Raw genomic sequence first — 20,633 nt, 5'->3', positions numbered from 1 at the left:
CCTCCTAATAATCCCCATCTATGAATTGGCTTCATTACTCTGCTCTCCTCCCCACTGAGAGCTGATGTGTGGTGAAAGTTCTGGCGCACTATGGCTGCCGTCGCATCATCCAGGTGGATGCTGCACATTGGTGGTGGTGAAGGAGAGTCCCCATTACCTGTAAAGCGCTTTGAGTGGAGTGTCCATAAATTAAAATATTTTAATAAATGTGTGCTTAGTGCAAGTTAAAAATGAGTTAATAAGTTAATACAAAGGTCTAGTCTTCTGTAGACATAGGTGCTGTGGATTTCAAGGCATACTCACAGGCTCTCATCAGCTCGTACACTTTCGGCGGACAACCCTCGGGCTGCTCCATGCGGTACCCCTTCTCCAGCAGGTCGTACACCTGGGACAGGTCAATGCCTGGGTAAGGAGACATCCCATAGGTGGCGATCTCCCAGAGCAGCACGCCAAAGGCTGAAAGTCACACAGAAAAAGATAATTTACTCTCTACAGACCTAGACCAAACCTTCACCTATTACAGCATGACAGTCGTAATCTCAGGACTGTATGACATACAGGGAATACAAAAAAGCGTTTTCAATTAAAGTTACTTGAACTTGACTAATGTATTTCACAGGCACGCATTAACAAAGTCCAGTGCCAACAGAAACAAGAAGAAGAGATTATACCAGGGAACCCCCCAGTAAACCAAAACAACCACAGCAGACAAGAGGAAACCTTTGTGGACATTTGCATACATACTGCGGAGACAATACTCTAATGACATAATGTATCAGAGACGCAACTTGAAAAGAAACCCGGACATTTCACTTCCTGTGTGGATGTTCACTGATGGAGGATAAAAAGCCACTCGTGTAAGTTGCTGGTGCTCAGTCTGTTTACTGACCCCACACATCAGATTTGATGGAGAAGGTGTTGTAAGCTAGGCTCTCGGGCGCAGTCCACTTGATGGGGAACTTGGCCCCAGCGTGAGCAGTGTAGGTATCCCCGGTCATCAGCCGACTCAGCCCGAAATCCGCCACCTTCACCACATGGTTCTCCCCCACCAGGCAGTTCCGCGCAGCCAGGTCTCTGAGGGAGAGAGAGACAGAAACATCAGTCCACCCTGAAGACTACATGTCCCACAGAGTCTTGTCACACCCCCTCGCAACTCACTCACTCCCATCTCCTGCTCGGGGTTTTTCATTGGCTATATATTCTAATAGTTTAATAGTTAGTGGGCAACTGTTAATTCTATTATAAAAATGTTTAATTTATACCAGATAAGATTAAAATACAGAATATACCAGGAAATGAAGCAATAAACTGCAGTCATGCCAAGTCCCCAAAACAAGCAATCAAAAAATACTTGATCAGAAATGTCCTTAACTTATAGCTGCATCATGCCCTTAGACAATGAGCTGACACATTTAAAAATATCTTTCAGGTCATCAAAAAAAGGAGACCCAAGGTTTTGATTTTGACTTTACACATAAAAAAGGCAGAGATTGGAATTAGCTGTGCCTAGTTATCTAAGCAACTCAGCTGGCTACTCAAATTGCAAACACAATGGATTCGAATCCTACTCGTCTACTACCACGGCACTGCACAACATTTGTACTGATTTTTGAACAAACCCCAGTTGTAGATCTGTAGTTGGTTTATACGCTCACTGCAAGAATAAAAACTTTAAGGCTGATGGAATGCACTCTGGACCTTTAAACAAAAGTCCTTTCATTCTGAAGATGCAGGTGCTGGGATCCAGGGGCTAGGTTACCTGTGGATGAAGTTCTTCTTCTCCAGGTACTCCATGGCAGAAGAGATCTGCGTGGCCATGTAGAGCAGCACCACAGCGTTCACCTCCTCGCGGTCACACTCCCGCAGGTAGTCCAGCAGGTTCCCATGAGGCATGTACTCCGTCACGATGTAGAACGGCGGCTCGAGAGTGCACACGCCTGCCAGGGACAAACACTTGCTTACCAAGCTGCAGGCAAGCAGTTATAGCTGCCTGACGAGATGCTGAAAGCTATGTTCAAAAACCTAGACCACTCACAGGACACAGGCAGGACTCTTGTACACGGAGATGATATAGAAGTCATAAGGTACCATGCAATAAGACTTTAAGAAGTAAAGATTTCAGTATTTCGTTTACAAAGGAAAATCTTGGGAACAAAAGACTCTCTTACAAAACTGTAAGACAGCAGATTTGTACAAGATTTTCCCAGGATTCCCTGGGGTCTGCTGTTGTTGTACAGTACCAAGGACACACAGGACCAGCTTTCTGGATCGCCCGGCAAGTAAGGGCCGTGCTCTCCAGACCCAAAGCGCAGCACCAAGTAACTCACCTAGCAGCTGCACGAGATTGGGGTGTTTGACTTCTTTCATGACTGAAGCCTCTTTCAAAAACTCCTCTACTTCCATTGTGTCTTCCTACATAATGCAGCAAAAGAACAAAAGAAGTCTTAGAGATGATCACATTCTATGATATCCAAAATATACACTTCTATGTCTAAGACAGGGTGTCCAATCCACTTTTTGGAGGGCTAGTAGGTCGACAGGTTTTCATTCCAACTCAGTTTTAACATAACTGGGCCAGTTTGTCAGTGTTTCAGAACTGCTCAGGTGCTGGCGCTTTAAAGAGAGCTAGAACACACCATCCCAGGCAGTGTAATGCACAGTCCAGTGACTAGATGGAAACGCATAAATACTTTATGAAAATACTAAAAAGCTTTCTGCAGATCAGCCAAGATATATTCTGTCTGAAACGGTTGTGGGAAATTTTCTGGACTACTCATCACTGATAAAACAAGACTCTTTTCCAACGGTGACTGTACATTCCATTGGATTACATCACTGGATTTCCCCCCCAGGACTGTTCGGGAACCTTCAGTCTGCCGAGGTTTTTAAAATTCCATTGGAAAACTAATTTACATACCCTGTCCTTCTGTGAATTTTGTATTTTTATTAGATGTTTTTAATTGCGCTGTTTAGGTATAAATAATAAGCAGTGTGAGGTAATGATATTTCATATAAAAGATAAAGGGTGACAAATACACGTTTCTGCTAGATTCCCCTACCCAAACCTCTGGAATGTCAAACCCAAGTTACACTACTGAACTGCCGGGCCACAATGAAAGCTCTTCATCTGCAGGTAGTCTACCTATCCTGACCTTGAGTGTCTTGACGGCCACAGTCAGGTTGTACTTCTTCCAGAGTCCGACGTACACCTCGCCGTACTGCCCGCCGCCCAGCTTGTGCTTCATGGTGATGTCGGTGCGCTCCATCTCCCACTTGTCGTGGATGGGCGACACCCCGTACACGGTGGGCTTGTTGCACTTGGGCGCGGGGTAGTGCAGCGTGGTGACCAGGCCGTCCGCCACCGTGGAGTGATGGTGCACCAGCTCTGCCAGCGTGCTGAAGCGGCTCTCCGCCGTCACGTACACCTGGGGAGGCGGGGGGCTGTTACAAAGCACCCTGACTGGATCATGAGACCAGAGCTTGATCCCGTCTCTCCAGGGCTGACCCCCGCAGGGGTTAGGGAAACCAGCTCATGTACATTCACCCCACCTGAACAGCTGGTGTCCATTTATACTGCTAGCAGTGAGAAACTGAACTGGCCTGCCAGGTGAGGAGTCATTACTACTCTCTGCGGCCCCTTAACCCAAGGGTACCTCAGCGACTCCTGCCTTTCCTTTTTTTTTTTGATTTTACAGGATTTAAGGCCACAAAGAAAATTCTATCAATTTCAGTTCACATCCCTGAGAACCTGATAATTGTCCTGCTTTCTGAAAGGTGCTTTTGGACAGCTAGCATATATTGTTAAAATTACAGGGCGGGGTAAAATTGATAACTTATGCCGTTCTCATTTGTTAAGTTCACATATGAGAAAACAAAAAAACGTTGGGTCTCTGAGAAAAACGTCAAGGGAAACAGAAGGAAGATGAAGAGACAGAGAGACGTGGAGAAGAACCCCCCCTAACTTTCTTAGCTCGTGCCGTGTGAGTGGACCTTGTTCTGATCAGTCTTGGACTACATTCAGGCCAAGAAATCTTAGCGTCGCAATTCAAAATTTGTTAGAGAGAGCTTGCTGTCCTAGTGCAATGTATAATGTTGTGTATCTGTGTAATTGTTTTGTTGATAAATATTGGTCTGTCTAGGTTTTACCTCTAATTTACTACCCTTTTGTCAGGGCTGTGCCTGAGAATATAAAGAACAGACATGCCTTTAAGTGTAACTAACTGTTCATGTATGTTTTTGACATTTTTATTTAACTGCACTATTTTCCTGACCCCCTTAAGTCTGTATTAACATGCAAAAATATCTGACTTGAGAAAAATATAATTTTGAGCAGTAACACTACTGACAAATACCGATCTGACCAGCAATGTGTAAGTGCCCCTTCCACTCCGGCTTAATAAGAAGTGGTTATGGAGACCAAGACAGCAATGATGCTCAGAAGACAAACTAATGTCTGAGAGGGAGACAATGATCAAAATATAGCTCAAGAGAGCAATAAATTATTTAAAACAGCACAATGCAACTCTCTGCAAAAGTAACGTGCTATGAAACATTTACTGATATTTCAGGACTTTTCAGTGACCATTACACCATATATCCACAAGGGGGCAGTGGGGTTAAATAAATTACTTAAGAGGCTACATACGCATCTTTGTAAAAAAAACGGCATGAAGTCTCTGCTTAAGTCATTCACCTCTACAAGCTTTTCTCCTGATTTTCAGCACCCTTTATATATTTCATCAGCTGTTAAAAATATGGGAAAGAAAGCAGGAATTGGCAATCTCATAGAAAGCCATTGTGTTGAGACGTATCGTGTAACACAGGGAGTTCCACCTCTGATTCAGAGGTAGATCGTAAACCAGCAGCTACTAGAAAACAGTGAACATAAAGAAAACCGCTGTGTTCATGCTTGTTAGTCTCCACGTGTGGACATCATATGCCAGCTGTGACTGCATATTGTAAGGAGTGTCCCTTCATCTGAGACACTAGCTAGCTAGAAGACCTTGCAGGATTGCTCGGAACACTACATAACCTCGCTTACAAGGGTGACCTTAGCTACAGGTACAGACGGACAAAGCATACAGGAAGACCATCCATTCTGAAATCTACCATTACTGCCTAGGGCTTTGGGAAAATCTTCCTATAATGGCATGCTCTTAGCTTACTCCTTGGGTTACGTGATGATCTCATACAAACCACAGAATGCCATTTTGCCGTCCTTGTAAAGTCATGGAAAAAAAGATCTATTCGGTTAAAAAGTAAGGTTATGAAGTGTCTGAAGCAACGGGGATTTTTTTTTTCTCAGCTGGCTTCAGGAATTCATACACTGCAGGGTTCGCAGGTCTCAGCACGGAAGCCGGGGGGGGGACTGGAATTCTTAATCCTAGGAATAATACTAAATGCAACCCTCCGGCCTCAGGATCAGGACCGACCTTGGCGTCCGAGGCGGTGTTGATGCGGTAGTGGTAGACGCGGCCCTCGTAGCGCAGCGAGATGGACAGCTGGCCGGGGCTGCTCTCGCTCTCCCGCACCAGGAAGCTGCCGTTGATGAGGCTGCTGAGCAGGTACTCGGCGGCGCTGCGGGACACGGGGCCGTGGTACCAAGAGTGCTTCTCCAGGCTGTTGACCGGCGTGATGTAGTTGCTGGGCACCCAGCCCTGCCCGTTCTTGGAGCGCACCTCGCTCCACTCGCCATTCTGGTTGTAGCCCAGCACCCGCAGCTTCTCCCCTGGGTGAGGCAGAGCACACACACACACTCCGTCACGGACCTGCAGCAGGGCTCACCAGAGCAGAAGAGACTATTTCTAAAGCCATCTACAATGGCTGGTTAGAATACACTTCAATATTTAAAACAACAAATTAATAAGTAATACAATTAAAAAAGTAATAAATATCAGAAAATCGACTTATTCCTATAAAGGGACTTGGGAAAACTCTGGGAGCCATATGGAATTATATACTTGGATGACCCAGGAACATTAAATATCCTAAGAAAATCATTTGACACAGGCAATGTCAATGAACTGAGGAAATAACAGGAAAAAACGCAGTTATACAGGCATGTTGGAACATTCTGTTGACACTTTACGTGTGTTACATGTGCTAGACCGTTGGATGAGAAAGCAGATTGTCCAGGTCTGTTTTGATTTATTTAATTGTCAAATAACATCTAGCTCACAAAACAACTGTGAAAGGACTTTGTTCAAACAGCTTCGAAACACACAATATCATGTTTCAGTTCTTGCAGCCTGTATTTTTCAAATCTAACGGGTAAGTTTGAAAAGGGCCTGCGTTTTCTCCACTCATCCTTTAAGTTATCATTTTTTACCCAATGTCATCTTCTCTTATTAAGAATTATGTATTAAATCCAGACAAACAAGGGTGTGGAGTAGGCCCTGCCTGAAATTCGGTGATTCAGTGTAGTTGAAAACTAATTCCACTGTGGGGAGGGCAGCCACACTCATCGTACAATAATCAGGTTTGTTTGAGTTTCGTTTGAGAAGATACTGAATCTGTGTGCGAATTCCGCAGAGGTCTGAGGCAACGCTGTACGCCCGACGCAAGAGAGGAATCTCTTTGATCAGTGCCCTCGGAAATGAGGATGCAGAAAGGAAAAGGTGAATAATGCATAACTGGAATTGTTTCTCGACGACACATTTCATGTTGCTGATGTGGCATACCTAACAGCCCTGTTAAACGATGGATTTGGAAGTGGATTCAAAGGACAAAAACCCACCATCTACCAAACTGGTATGAAACAAGCATCCCAGGAGTTCAGCATGTGAATCTGCACTATAAGCATCTATCACAGGCCATGCAAGGTTCGGGCTGTTCCTGTACGGCTGCAATTTGGGTTCCTGAGATCAGGAGTGTCTCTCACCTTTGGTGATGCTCAGGGTATTGTCCCCACTGGCCACAAAGTCATAAAGTGCAACAAAAAGGTTGGGGTCGCTCTCCGTGGCGCCCAGCAGGTTCTCCTTGGAGCTCCAGCGCACTGCCTCCGTCAGAGCCGAGGAGTCGGGTTCGAGGCCGTATGGGCGGTGCAGAGCCTCTGGAAGGTGACAAGACACAGGAAAGTCAACAAAGCAATTCGGGGATACAGGAGAGCCACGGGGACACTCGTCCAGGACGCTACTGTGAAACGCAACAGTGGGGGCTCAACAGGAGCCACGGCCAGCAGCGACCCTAGTTTAAGGGGACCCCACTTGCGCCCCCATTTTTTTTAAAGTTCACAAAAACATATTTTGTTCAAGATCTAAATCCAAGAGGATGTGAGCATTGTAAATGCAACAGTTGGTGCTACTTGGAAAAAATCAGTGCTATGGTTTTCAACCAGGGGTCACTACCAGAGACCCCCAGAGCTTTTCAAAGCACCCAAAATCAAAGGGAGGTTGTAGCCCAAGTATAGGTGTGTGCAAAACTCTCACAACTCACACAACGAGTCTACTCTGACTACGCTTATGTGGATCTGTACATCTGCTGTTCTGGCTTCCAGATTTTAGACTTAAAATTATGAACCTGTATATTTTAGAGTAGGAACAAGTAATAGGTTTATTCCATGCTGAAAAGAGAAGAAAGAAAACAACGTTTCAGCTGTGGAGCCTTCTTCAGGCATGAGAAAGACCCCTGAACTGTTTTAGAGTAGTAACAGCGTGATTTTATGCTTGAATCCATCATTAAAAGTGAGTTGTTCAAAAGTGATCATGCTGTTGGAACTTGTCCTAAATACCACTTAGTCAAAGCTAAGCTAATAGGGATTCAAATTTACTAAGGAAAAATTTGGACCATCTTTTTGCATTTATATTGCAGCCCACTACACAAACACCTAAATCTCTTGCACACAATTTCTAAGTAAGAGACAAAGAAGTGCTCATGAGAGGAGGCCATTCGATCCATCTAACTCATTTGGTTTCTAGCAGCTAATTATCAACCTGTGGTTTTTGAAAGATGCCAGCGCGTCGGTTTCAACAACATAGCTGGGTGTGCAGTCTGCAGATTTCAGTCACTACCATGGTAAAACAATGCCTCCTGCTCTCAGTTTTCACTGCTGTGACCCTTACTTGAGAGGAGACTGGAGTATCCCTTTCTCATTCTTTTACCTAAAACAATATAGTTCAAGCACACCTGGCCAGACCACCGAAGGAAAAGCACCGCAGTTGGCACCCTTCCATCCTGTATCAGAAAGCCATTATTCCTAGTGAGGCTCACTCCTCAAAAAGCAGGGGAAGAAAGCTGGGACCACACCCTGGGTGGGACACGAGCTCATCACCGGGCTTGTAAACGGAAACAATTTCGAGATGCCAGCTAACCTCGACACTGTGTGTTAAAAAAGAAGAAACTAGAGCACTTCGCAAAAACCCATTTAAACACCGAAAGAATGTGCAAACTCCACACAGAAAGCCCCTTGGTCTGGCATTAAATCCAGCTACAACCAACAGCGCTAACCACCATGCAGCACTGTGGGCATAAACCTGAGACACCCCGGACCCTTCATCTGAAAGGGCAAAGCTCTTGCAATCTAACTGAAACACAAAGTTTCATTTCTTTAAGTGCTCTCTTCATCTGCTTCTCAACCATGTTGTCTACACATATCCATGATAAGCCAGAGCGGCCATAGTGTAACTCAGATAACCAGTGAATATAATATACTGTGAGGAACAACCTTTGATAGAGGTGCAATCAATGTACTTCTAGTATAACAAAAACAGTTGTTTCTACATTTCTTTTTTTTTAGCAATACAAGAACCGACAGGCTGATTAGATTTTGCCACGAGCAGCAAAGTCAGAACTACAGAAAGCTGCTTAACAGCCTGAAAAATAAAACCTTAGAAGGTGTGTCTGGAGGAGCAGTGCGGCTCTGTAACAGTGATCCAGCCCTTGGTACCTGAGAGGCTAGTCTGATAGACATCTTCCGAGCTCTGGGAGAGGTGACCCGTCAGTCTGCTCCACTCTTCTTCGAAACTGCTGGAGGGAGGGAGAGTCCGCAGGAGCATGCTCTGTCCCTTTTTCTAAAGGAATCAATTTCCCCTAGTCAATCCTTCAGTGGCCTAAACAGACACCCATAGAGGACTCTGCTCAAATCAGGCAAGGCACCTCTCCCACACGGCTATATGCCTCAGAGCAGTGAGCAGTGGGAGTGGCGCTGTGGGCAGAGGAATGTCACGCCCCACCCCTCCACCCTTAGGTCTCCTGGTTTGTTGCGGAACAGCTGGCAGGGGATCGCGGAGCGAGTCAGGGCAGCTGTGCTGCAGCTCAAAGGCCCGGGCACCTCGCCAGTCCTGGTGTGGTTTAAGGGGGTCTGAATATTTCCTTCTGGCCCACGCCTAATAAGGCAGAGGCTCTTCTCCATAGAAACCGATCACTGTTGATCTCAGAATTCTCATTGCGAAAACATTTCTCATTATCTAAAAGAAACTGTACAGCACTGGGCACAGGTCCAGTATTAAAATGAGAGGTCCGCCACTGCTTAACGTCAAAGGGATAACAACAAGGTTTTTCCATGTTTCAGATATTTCTAGAACAGGTGAAACCTAAAAGAAAAAAAACCATTTCAGAATTGTATGTGGAAGAAAAGGGACACAACTGCTTTGAGACCTCCATATTATGTTCTTTGTACCTACAATTAATTCATGACACAACTAAGTCTCCAGCTGTAGAGCACTGAGAAAAAAATTGCCAGCTGAATCTTCGAATAGCCTAAAATGTACTATGTCTTCTGGATATTATTAGAGGGTACATTCTGCATTGACAGATTGCTTAACATATAAGAAAGTAAAATTAGGGAAAAAAACAGGGCTACAATCCCCAACTCCAAATCATTCTATACAACATTACTTGCTTACACAATACAGGTTTAAAATCAAATAACTGTTGGAATCAAGTAAAATCTGTATCCTGTCCCCGATAACAAGCTTATCCAGGCCAGACCAGGCCCTGTTCAGCATGAAAATTACACACTCAAAATGCCAGACAGCAGTGTAAGAGTTACAGTAGTTTGCAATTAGTGACAGGTGTGAGCAGCAGAACAGAGACAGTACTGCTGAACTTTGTTTTGTCGGCATTCCAAGTTGAATGGTTTCTGATTGCAGCCTGTGCTCCAACTTGACTCTATGGCAGATGGGTGATGTTTATGGTTCAGAAGCCAATTTCCACCCCCTTCCAAGCATTTTTTCTTTTTGTCTGTTGGCACAACTCAAAAGTCCTCTATCACAGGGCACTAACTTTGGAGAATCCACTATGTCTGAAACATATCATTTCCTTGATGTTGGCATGCTACAATTACACCTTAATGCAGAATTCCATCTCGGTTTCATTGTGTATTCTGTGTCTGACCAAGTCTAGGAATGTAAAACATTAGGGAACATCTTAAAACTAAAAAACATACTGTCCATTCCTTTGGAAGCTAAACACACATAAATGTCTGTCAGAGACTCAATCTGTATATAATGCTCTTTCTTAAGATCAATTAAATCTTATTTATGTGCACTCACTAAGTTAAACATAAACTGATTTAAATTAAAAGCACTGTATGAAGTGAAGCAGTACTATATGAAGTATACCGTAGTACTGGCAATGTTACAAGGAATGAATCATCTCTTATTTACATTTTTAGAAAGTGAATAAAAATTGTTGAAAAAGTGTTGGGACTTATTCCTGCCATGCAATTTTACCATTCATAAGATCATAAGAAAGAATACAGACGAGAGGAGACCATTTGGCCTACCTAGCCTGTTTGGAAGTTAGTAGGATCCAGGGACCTCATCAGTATTGGCTTCAACAAAATGGCTGGCTAGCCTGCTCCACTCTCCCACAACCCTTTGGATAAAGTAGTGCCACTTGATCTCGGTTTGAAATAATCTTCCATGTAGTTTCCGCTTGTGTCCTCTGCTTTGTGTTCCATTGTTCCTTTGTAAGAAATCCACTGGCTTGACATCGACAATACCACCATTTCAATGTTTATGTCACATCTTTACATTAATAAAAAAAGGCAGTCTGCTGAAATTTAGGCCGGCTTTTCAGTCAAGTATGAACATACTGAGCTGCTTTAAATCTCCAGTGCGAATGCGTGTTTGACCTAAATCTGTAGCTGCTGAGGGCCAGCTTCAGTGTGAAGGAGTCTTGGTTACAACTGCATGCAATCGCGCTGTGCAAGGCAGGGGCTTCGAACTCTGAACTGAAGGGTTTTCTCTGCAGTCAAGCTAGGTCTCAATATTGGGTAAATTAGTGACGATTCCTGTGGACTTTAGCTACCGAGAGAAGATGCTCATGAAACAGAACATGGATTGAGACCAATGACAGGAAGGAACTGGAAAGGATTTAAAAAGTCTCTACTGATACAGCACTGTAACACAAAAACATCTGATTGTATTGTATGATTTTACTACTAATGCAAATCCTGATGATTCACGTTATCCTGCGTTTTCTTGAGAAGACCTAAAATATTCCTGTGATCTCACACTGTGATCATTCAGAAAATCATCTTGTAAATCCATTTTTTTTTTTACAAATATTGAGTTTCAGTTGAGCAGGTATGACCTGTTCATCTAGAGTAGCACTACAAGTACATTTGCTAGAATTGCAAATGGCAATATTGAGAAAACTCAGTTTTGTCAAATTAAGTCCTTGTAAGCACTTCATAAATGTTTTTAATACATACATGATAAAGATTTCAGTTTCCTTGAAGCTTTCGTTTTTCTGTTATTGTAAAGCTCGCATTTCCTTCGAAGTTAAGGAAATGACTATTGAGCATTTGAAACTTTAGAAAGACGTAAGTCAAACGTCTGAAAGCTGACTGCCTGTAACAGAGAACAACATGGTGCTGTACTACTGGTGGACAGCAAAGCATTTGCTGAACAGCCTTGTAACCCACAAGCAAAACAAACAATTTGATTTGTTTAGCCGATATGAACTACTGTTGACCCACAATCACGCCACTGCTGCAGGCCTGAAGAGAGCGGGGGAATGACTCTCACCTCAGTGTTGCTGCCTGACAGCCCTCAGACCCAGCAGAAGAGCAGGAAGCTCCGCGTCTGTGGAAAAGCCTTTTCAGGGGGAACGTGTGTGGGGCACATGTTATCGCCTAAGCGAGGAGACCAGGTTTGTGTGTTTTGGGGGGGGGGGGGGGGACCAGTCAATGAGAACAAGTGGTGGTGAGTTTCTTGTTTGCGTCCAGCTGCACTAGAAATGTCACGAATTACTGATGTAGTGAGAACACCACATTCCCACTGCAAGACAATTAATATTGAACACCGCTTCAGCTTCACTGTAAAACACTTCCCTGTAAGAAGACCTCGGTTTTCATCCTAGCTTTAAGAGATTGATCCTCTGAAAAACTCACAATTAAGAATATAAGACAAAGGAGACATTATCAGACACTGTAATTGCTTCCCTATGTAAATTCACTCAAACATCTCAACCACCACTTAGTAGGACCAATGAGTAATTGGTTAACAGAATTAGGATTGAAAAGTAGTGGATATTCATTAATTTAATTAGCAAATAATCTTTTTCCAGATACAACAAGGCAATAAATATCCATATGTTTCCATAACAGCATAACAGCAGGGGGGCTAAAGCCTATCAGAACATCCATCCGGGACGTGAATCAAATGGGGAGCTTCAATTCTATGAATTGTTCAGAGATTAAATGAAGAAGCCAACATCAAAATAAAAAAGAAAAAAAAAACACATTTAAAGCGTGTCCCACCTTTGGTGCTGAACAGAACGCGCTGAAGAGCAGTTCCGCTGAAGTGGCTGAGCCACAGTTCCCAGTACATTGTGAAGACGCCCCTTCCTGCATTCAACGCGCCGGCTCAGTGTGAATCGATATTTAATAAGACTGCTAGTTTTAGGATGTAGTTTGTTCAGCTGTTAAACAATCCATCTTCATCTTGAACAATCACTTTCAAAGGACAGTTTTTCACTTCCAATTCTCTTTCGAGTTCTGAATTAGAAATGGCCAATCTGCCCAGTCTTTCAGGTGTCGCTTCAATCCACTTCAATTAAAAGCTTGCCCAGTGCTTTCAAAATTCTTGAGCTACAATTAAGCAAATAAATCCGTAATCTTGATTCACAAGGCGATTTATCAAGCCGCATCAAGAAAACAAGGAGCCCATTCTGCTGAAGATTCCTCCAACAAAGTTTCTGCCTGTTTGCTAGAGTACTGTGCTCTGCAAGGACGACTGCTTGCAGACAGACTTTATTTAGCTCTAAGCCTTCCTTTTGTCTTCACTCAGGGCCGTCCTGAGCAGCACAGATTACCAAGGGCCCCTCTCACTCTCTTTTGCTCAGCCTACACAGCAGATGTGGGGCTGTTTAGCCAGTGACACAGTGCCCTTTGTCAAGCCTCAGCCCGTCACCGACGAAACACTACTCCAGCACAGGATGGCAGACAGGCAACAGAACGCTGAGAAATGACAGACACTGCTGGAACTGGCACCAAGACATTTTGATCTCAAAACGGCTAGAAACAAAATCACTGACGCCACACATAGAAGAGGCTTGCGAATTTACTCTATGAGTTAAAAGTGGGGGACCATCCCATCCTCTCGCTAAAGCACCCATACAGGTTCCGAGTGGACTCCACACAGCCTCACTGACATATTGCACGCTTGGAGTCATGAACTTTTCAATTCCCTTCCCTGATGCAACAGGGGAAAGATTTTTATTCAGAGGCTGAGGCCAAGAAAAAGTCGTTCATCTGCATATCTATTCACATAATCAAAATCAGCAGCCTGCGGAACACCAAGCAAAGCTACCCCAAGCCTTTCTGGACATTATTCTTTTCGCCTTTTGTGGTGCTTTGTTCAGGGTTGCTCCAGCACTGAACGGAGTCACGGTCAGGGGGCTTATCTGACGTTGTGTCTGGGTGTGAAAAGCAGGCACAGGTCCAGACCCCGACAGCTGAGGCCCAGTCGATCTTTACCAGGCCCCGTCTCGCCTCAATAGAGTTATTGAGTAACCCCCACCCTCCCCCACACCCCAGCTCCCCCAAGCATTGGGGTTCTCTAGGACTACAGCAGCTGTCGGTGGGGTGTGCCTTGGGTATGTGGCAGCTGAGATACGGGCAGACAACACAAAGAGATGCTCATATCACAAAGCACACACTGTACAAAGACAGCAAACAGCAAAAGACTCCTGTTTGACCCATGTTAGGTTGTAGCCAATCCAGACTCTGGCACTGAACCTTCTAAGATTTTTATTTTGCGTGAAACAAGTCTGATTTGTGTCATCACAAAATGCTGCATGTTGGAGTCATTACAACAACTGCATCTCGTAAAACACTAAAATGGACCAAATGACTAAGCAATTGGAATTTTAAGGGTTGCCCTGCATAACTGGGAAACACAGACGAATGCTTTTTTCACTGCAGTTTCATCATTTGACTTCCAAATGTTTTGGATCGATTCATACAGCTGTAGCCTTCACCATTGCCCCCTGTGACCCTGTGGCAGGGTTTCCTCCAAAATCCAGATGAACTTGGTTGCACACAGGAGAAGCCTGGACAGTCACCCACCCCAGGAAGATGACTGCAGAGACAGTGTTGCAGACCGAGGGCGCCTTAATTAAAAGCTGAGCAGGGGCAGGATTTAGACAGACCGGAGAGCCTTTCCCAGGCCTGCTACAGCCTGCTACAGTTCACAGCACTGTGGAGGAAGGTTCTCCCTGCCCAGACACGCAGACATTACAGATTTCTCCCGCCCACTGAACAATTACTTCAGGTAGTGGCCTCATGATGCGGTCGGATGCTTGCCCACACAGAACTGTACTCCAGTCTGCGGCATGAGGAACGTATAAAACGAGCAGCGCTAAAATAGAGTTCCTGGAGCCTACACTGTTCACACCAATTAAAAGTGACCTCTGCCGCTCTAACATTTCTGAAGCTAGAGCCTGTTGATGAGTAACACCTCCCTGGACATCGTAAGCAGTGCTTCTAAGGCACAGTGTCCTAATTTGGAGACATTCCGCGTCTTAATTATAAGGAACGCATGCAGCATTTGTCTGCATTTTCTATGCTATTTACAATTGAATATATCGCTCCATTTCAGACAGCATACAAATGCACAGCTGTTGTAGGATGAAGAAATATTTATCACGTGCACTCTAGCAAAATGTGGTGAAACCTACTCAAAGCTCAAAGATAAACTCGAGGTTAAATTGGGTCATAAGAATAATGAAATCGGAGAGTTTTTGGAACAAGTGATCACCACCACCCATCAGCTAGGTTGCAATTAGAACTAAAGGTGAAACTCAGCAGTTCAATAAATGTCAGAAGGAATCGTGTCATCATGACAATTTTGATGTCACAAAATTCAATTTTGATGCTCCACACAGTCCACGCAGGTTGGATTATCTTTTTATTTATTTTTAGTAACAATGAAAAGACCACGCAATTACTGGTTCTGTATTAAGATCACAGGTCCTTTAAAAACAATGAAGATCTTTAAGGTTAATCCTTATTATTTCATGTAGCTTCTGCCATATTGTGTATATGGTCATTTCTTGTGTATAAATTATTTTGATTTTCCCTCAAAGACTTGGCACTGCTGAATGTTTTCTGTTTATACCTATATTTTAGATTCATACGTCAGTCAACTCAAATCACCAGTCCTACCATCCTAAAAGCACAAAGCAATGAAGTCCGTGCAGGTTTCCTCTGAAATGAGCTGTTTGCACCACTGGCCTTTTTCACATTGCAAGCGTTATGGCGTCCACAGCAGTCAGCATTGATCAGAGGCGCGACGCGATTCTCACTGCAAGATCGCAGCCGACGGTGGAGCCAAAGAGGTCAAGGTCATACGGTTAACTGAGGTTATCCTGGCCGACTCGATCCTGGCCAATCAGCGCTGGGGTTTGTGTGCGCCACTCGAGAAATCCTGGCCAGTCAGTCAACGAACGACCTTGCACAGAATCACAGAGGTCTAAATGAAGGCTTCCCAATGCGTATGATTACTGGGGAACTCATTTAATGTCCCATTTGCTGTATTGCTTAAGCCAGTGGTTCTCAAACTTTTTGGACCAAGTACCACCCCTAACCCAACCAAAGCATCCAAGTACCACCTACATGTCATCATCTCATAGGAACCCCAGAAATTCTCAATGACCAAGATGAGCGCGAGTGCACACACACTCACACATACATATAATAAATATTATAATAATAAATTTCGTAGCGCCTTTAAAGGCGGCTTCTCAAAGTGTTTTACAGAAAAAAAAACAGTAACAACAACAAATAAAAATAATAAAAAAGCACCATTTCAGTGAGAGGGGTGAGCCTGTTTAGTCGAGCAAAGCAGATGTGAATTAATTTTTCGAGCCTTGATACAATTCACAACAGAGTCTAACAGATTTTAAATCGTCAGGCATTTTCTTGTCGGCAAAGGTCTCGCGGTGGATGTTGCAATGCGTCCATTCATTTCTGGAGCAACCTCTCTAATTCGTGCAACTACACCGTTATGTCGGCTTGTCATTGCTCTAGCACAGTCTGTACAAACTCCGACACATTTTATCCAGTCGATGCCATTCTCTTCGATAAATTCATTCAGAAGCTGAAATATGTGCTCTTCTGTAGTTCCTGTTGGTAGCGGTTTACAGAACAGAAAGTCCTCATGGGACGTACAGTACCCTCAAACCCGTATTTAACGTAAACGAGCAAATTGGCCAAATGAACTACAGACATATCTAATTGCAGTGAAAAACATCTGCTCATCTTAACGCGCTCTATCAGCGTACTTTCGATATAATACTTCATTTCAATAATTCTATGAGTGACTGTGTCTTTCGGGGGGGCAGCAGGTCGAGCTGTTTAGCAGCTTTTTCTCCACACCTAATAGTGTGGCTTACCTGCTTTAGCAATCTGCAAGTTTGCATTTTTCCGCGTTTCCGTTTTTATTTCCGTATTTAAGTTTTTATTTCATGCGCATGGGAGCGAAACACAGAGATGCTTGGTGTATTTTTCCCAAATTAACTTAGAACAGTTCTTAAATATTTTTCTGTTAACTATCACGCTTTCCTGTGCTCACAAGATTACCTGCGTTCGTAGCACGTATTTCTATGCATTCCTGTGTTTACAACGTTGGCATTGTTCCAAAATCACGCACATTCTCTTACCTCCCTATTTTCTGGAGATACAGTAGCTTTTTTTTAAATACAATTGGTCACTTGCGTCCGTAGCACGCATTCCTATAGAGTGGTATAGAATTACAGAGTATCTCTTGTGTCCACTGAAGTATAAGCGCGCGCTGTATTGTAGTACGTAGGCTGCATATTCGACACGTATAAAAATACAAAATATGAAAACCCGTCCCGATTTTTCAGCGCACACAACACAGTTCCAGGGTCATTTGGTGTACCACCTGGCGGCACTCCGCGTACCACTCCAGGTACGCGTACCACAGTTTGAGAACCACTGGCTTAAGCTAATAGAAAAGTAAAATATTTAAAAGATAATCTGTACTAGGACAATTTCTGAAGTGTTCAAGGTGCATTTACCTGTTGCTCAAATTTCACGCACACTCTAGTCAAGGCTGCAATCTCTACACTCTAAGACAACCTACAGCATATACTATATACGATGTACATTCTATTTATTCAACATCCCATCCCAATATCGAGTCCTGGTGGCTCACTCACCACAAAAAAACACGACAATGAAGTGTCAAACTGGACACCTCTTGGATCGTGGTTTCAGTGAACAACTGGATCAATCTCTTTGGCGTGAAGATCCATTCAAGATTCATTTCAAAGACAGATGGTGTAACGTTGTTGAAGTGGAGAAGTACAGAGTGCTCTTCAACCTCAGAGGCCTTTCAGACAAGGACATGAAAAAGATAAGCTCTGGAATGACATTTCGTCAGCTGTTGGCACACAGAGCGAGTGCTGAATTTAATCATCGACATGGCCGTAATAAAATGAAATTTTATTTATTTATCGGCCATATTTATTTAAGTGGTAGGATTGATACTATATTAAACTTATGCCTAACAAAAGAAAAAGACTTTTGCTAGATACGATCTGATTACTTGGAAATACTGAAAGACTTCCAAGTATACTGATTAAGTCCTTCTGGTTATTTTGGATTTGCAATAACATCTTCCTGAAACAAAGAATACAGTGCTCAGTAATTGTTGACTATAGCTTGTACTATCCTGTTTTAAATGCAGCATTTTGACCAACGAAGTAAACACGACTGTTGACCCCTGTTGTTCACTAAATGAAGAACCCGACCAGCTAAGCAAGGACAGAAAATCAGGTCTCTCCCTTAAGAAGAGAGATGTGCTCCTCTCTCATTTTACCCCATAAACCCATGAAAATTCTCATGGGGTTTCCCCATAATGCTTTAACACCATTCTCTGTTTTGCAATGATTTCCTTATGCTTAAATACTCTGTACTCCACATTTCAGATGGTGGACCACAATAAACCTTTAGGGTTTACACAGGCAGTTTAGAAAAAGTGGCCAGTGATACTACTTCTAATACTGACCATAATCTGATTTTGCCAAACCCTGTTGAAATGTTGCTGTAAACATTTCAGGTTTTATGTCAATTTAAGTTTTATTGCAAGTCATGAGGTGTTCAACCTCAAGAACAGACATCTACAGAACCCAACTGTAATGGTGCATTTAACTGATTAATTAAAGGTAGAGGAATGCTGTGGCTGTAGTGGTAAGGATTGCTGTAAGGTTGAGGAAGATGACAGCATCCGTTGCACAATCTGATCTGTAAGAGTGCTGCAGTAGGGATTAGCACAACCCTTACTGCTCCTGAAGTGCAAGTGAAACAACCAGCTTTTTGTCGAGTACAAGTTTGTACAGCTGGAATTCAAATGATGAAGCATCTTGTACACTTCAGGAAACTGCTGTTGGTCTTATAGAACAGGGTAAAAATGAGGCTTAATCAATGAAAAATAGTAAGCTACAATAAATGAACTCTTACGATGACTTATAGTCACTTAATCACTTATAGTTATAGTGATTAATCAAACTTGCTTTCTGCTTTCTAACATGAAAACTGAACTGACATTTGCTTTTGTTTTTATGCCATTGCAATTGTGAGACCATCAAGTACTGATCAGTTCAGCATGAACCTGAGGGCTCATCAGGTGCTGCTTGTTACAAGGGCCATCTCTCGACGTGCCCAAGGAGCAGCACAACCGGCTGGATCACTTGCCAGTCTTCTGGTTAAGCAGATGTGTTCAGCTGCTGTGAGCTTTGCTGCTTCAGGGGTTGGGGGGTGTGCAAGAGACGACTGAGTCACACTGAAACTAGGGACGCAACTCTCAAGTCACACTGAAACCCCTGCACCCCTGCAAGAGACTACAAGGAAACACGCAGCACCACGGAGGCGTGGTTAAGTCCCTGGAACTCATAACTGGAAGGCTGCTGGTTCAAATCCTGGCTATGTCACTTTGAGATACTTCATTTAGATTGCTCCAGGAACGAAACCACAAACCAAAATGGGCTATTGGAAAGCACAGCCAAGATTTCAGCCACTAATCTGACAACACAGGGATGACCTTTTTCTGTCTCCTGAGCCCCTGATGCTTCTTTCTTTAACCACTCAAATCAAACTCTTAAAGAATCTAATGGGCTTAAATTATATTTATAATTTATACTGTTTATCTGGCTCATTACAATTCCCTGGGCAGTGTACTAAATATTTCACTAGACTCCAAATACAGGATGTCTATTATTTAACTTGAAAGAAATCATCAGCACTAATATTATAGTCATAATTCCAAGGTGTTCTCCTTTATGAATACCCTGCTCATACAAAAATCTAAAAACAATTCAGTACTGGGGTAGACGAGAAATACTTCAATCTGTTAATCCATTTTCCCTCATTGCATGATGTAGTAATTAGCAGTGCCGCAATCTAGATAGTGGATCACCAGATAATGCAGTTCTGTAATTGGTGCAGTCTTTCAGTCTCCTGTAATTGGCTACTGTCCAAGAAAAGTGTCTTAAAGGCATAAAACCACAGCTTTCTATAAATTACAGAACATTTTCTATGGGCTCTGTCGATGAGCTAAGCTTAAAAGGCCAGGGGTTTAATGCATGCGACATACTTTGTGTTACTTTCTCAAGCACACTTTGACCAGTTGTTTGAAAGTGCTTAGCAGAGATACGGGACGTTTCTGAGGACTATTCACGTGCTGTGTAGACAGAAGGTTGCTCCAGCAGACTGAAAACGTGCACAGCCCTGCGGGATGGCGCATGCAGACAGGACACTGCACACTGCAGTGCAATCCAAAGTAACGAAGGGCATGGCAGCTGCGGCAATGAGAAACATTCCAGGGGCACAAGTCATCCCTCAACAACATGACAGATTCCACAGAACCTGCAAGATTGTAACAGTCCTTACATGCTGAATATCTAAATTGTGTAGAAAACTATACACCCAACTTGTGAAGGGTTCAAGGGCTGCAATTCAGCAGGTCTTACAGGCCTACAGGACCTGATGATGTAGTATACTGGGAGACAGAAGTTAAACTGGTATAGTTAGGACAAAAATCAAAGCCTGGGTGGAAAAGAAGCCTTCAGAGTGCCCCCTTCCAGAACAGGAAATTTGCATTCCTGTCCTTCGCCGGCTTATATACACTCAGGAGAAGTTTTGTCATGTCTTAAAGGAACAA

General features: G+C 43.5%; 1 protein-coding gene across 2 annotated transcripts in view; it reads right to left on the bottom strand.

Moving 5' to 3' along the window:
* The window catches only part of abl2 (ABL proto-oncogene 2, non-receptor tyrosine kinase), a 49,956-nt gene that overhangs the window by 9,750 nt on the left and 19,573 nt on the right, over positions 1–20,633 (bottom strand). Inside the window, exons 1-8 of one of the 2 annotated variants that reach the window (XM_088928330.1) lie at positions 8,885–8,993; positions 6,881–7,051; positions 5,433–5,728; positions 3,153–3,425; positions 2,328–2,412; positions 1,760–1,937; positions 890–1,074; positions 304–456 (exon numbers count right to left, since the gene is read on the bottom strand). In XM_088928330.1, the coding sequence (XP_088784456.1) occupies positions 304–456; positions 890–1,074; positions 1,760–1,937; positions 2,328–2,412; positions 3,153–3,425; positions 5,433–5,728; positions 6,881–7,051; positions 8,885–8,993 (1,450 nt within the window). Of the gene's footprint in view, positions 1–303; positions 457–889; positions 1,075–1,759; positions 1,938–2,327; positions 2,413–3,152; positions 3,426–5,432; positions 5,729–6,880; positions 7,052–8,884; positions 8,994–20,633 lie in introns of those variants that run through there. The other variant, XM_088928329.1, reaches the window with a different exon arrangement.

This window comes from Atractosteus spatula, chromosome 11, assembly GCF_055471065.1.
Source record: "Atractosteus spatula isolate fAtrSpa1 chromosome 11, fAtrSpa1.hap1, whole genome shotgun sequence".
NCBI lineage: Eukaryota > Metazoa > Chordata > Actinopteri > Semionotiformes > Lepisosteidae > Atractosteus > Atractosteus spatula.
Note: the sequence above shows the minus strand (reverse complement) of the source record. Positions and strands in the feature narration are given on the sequence as shown.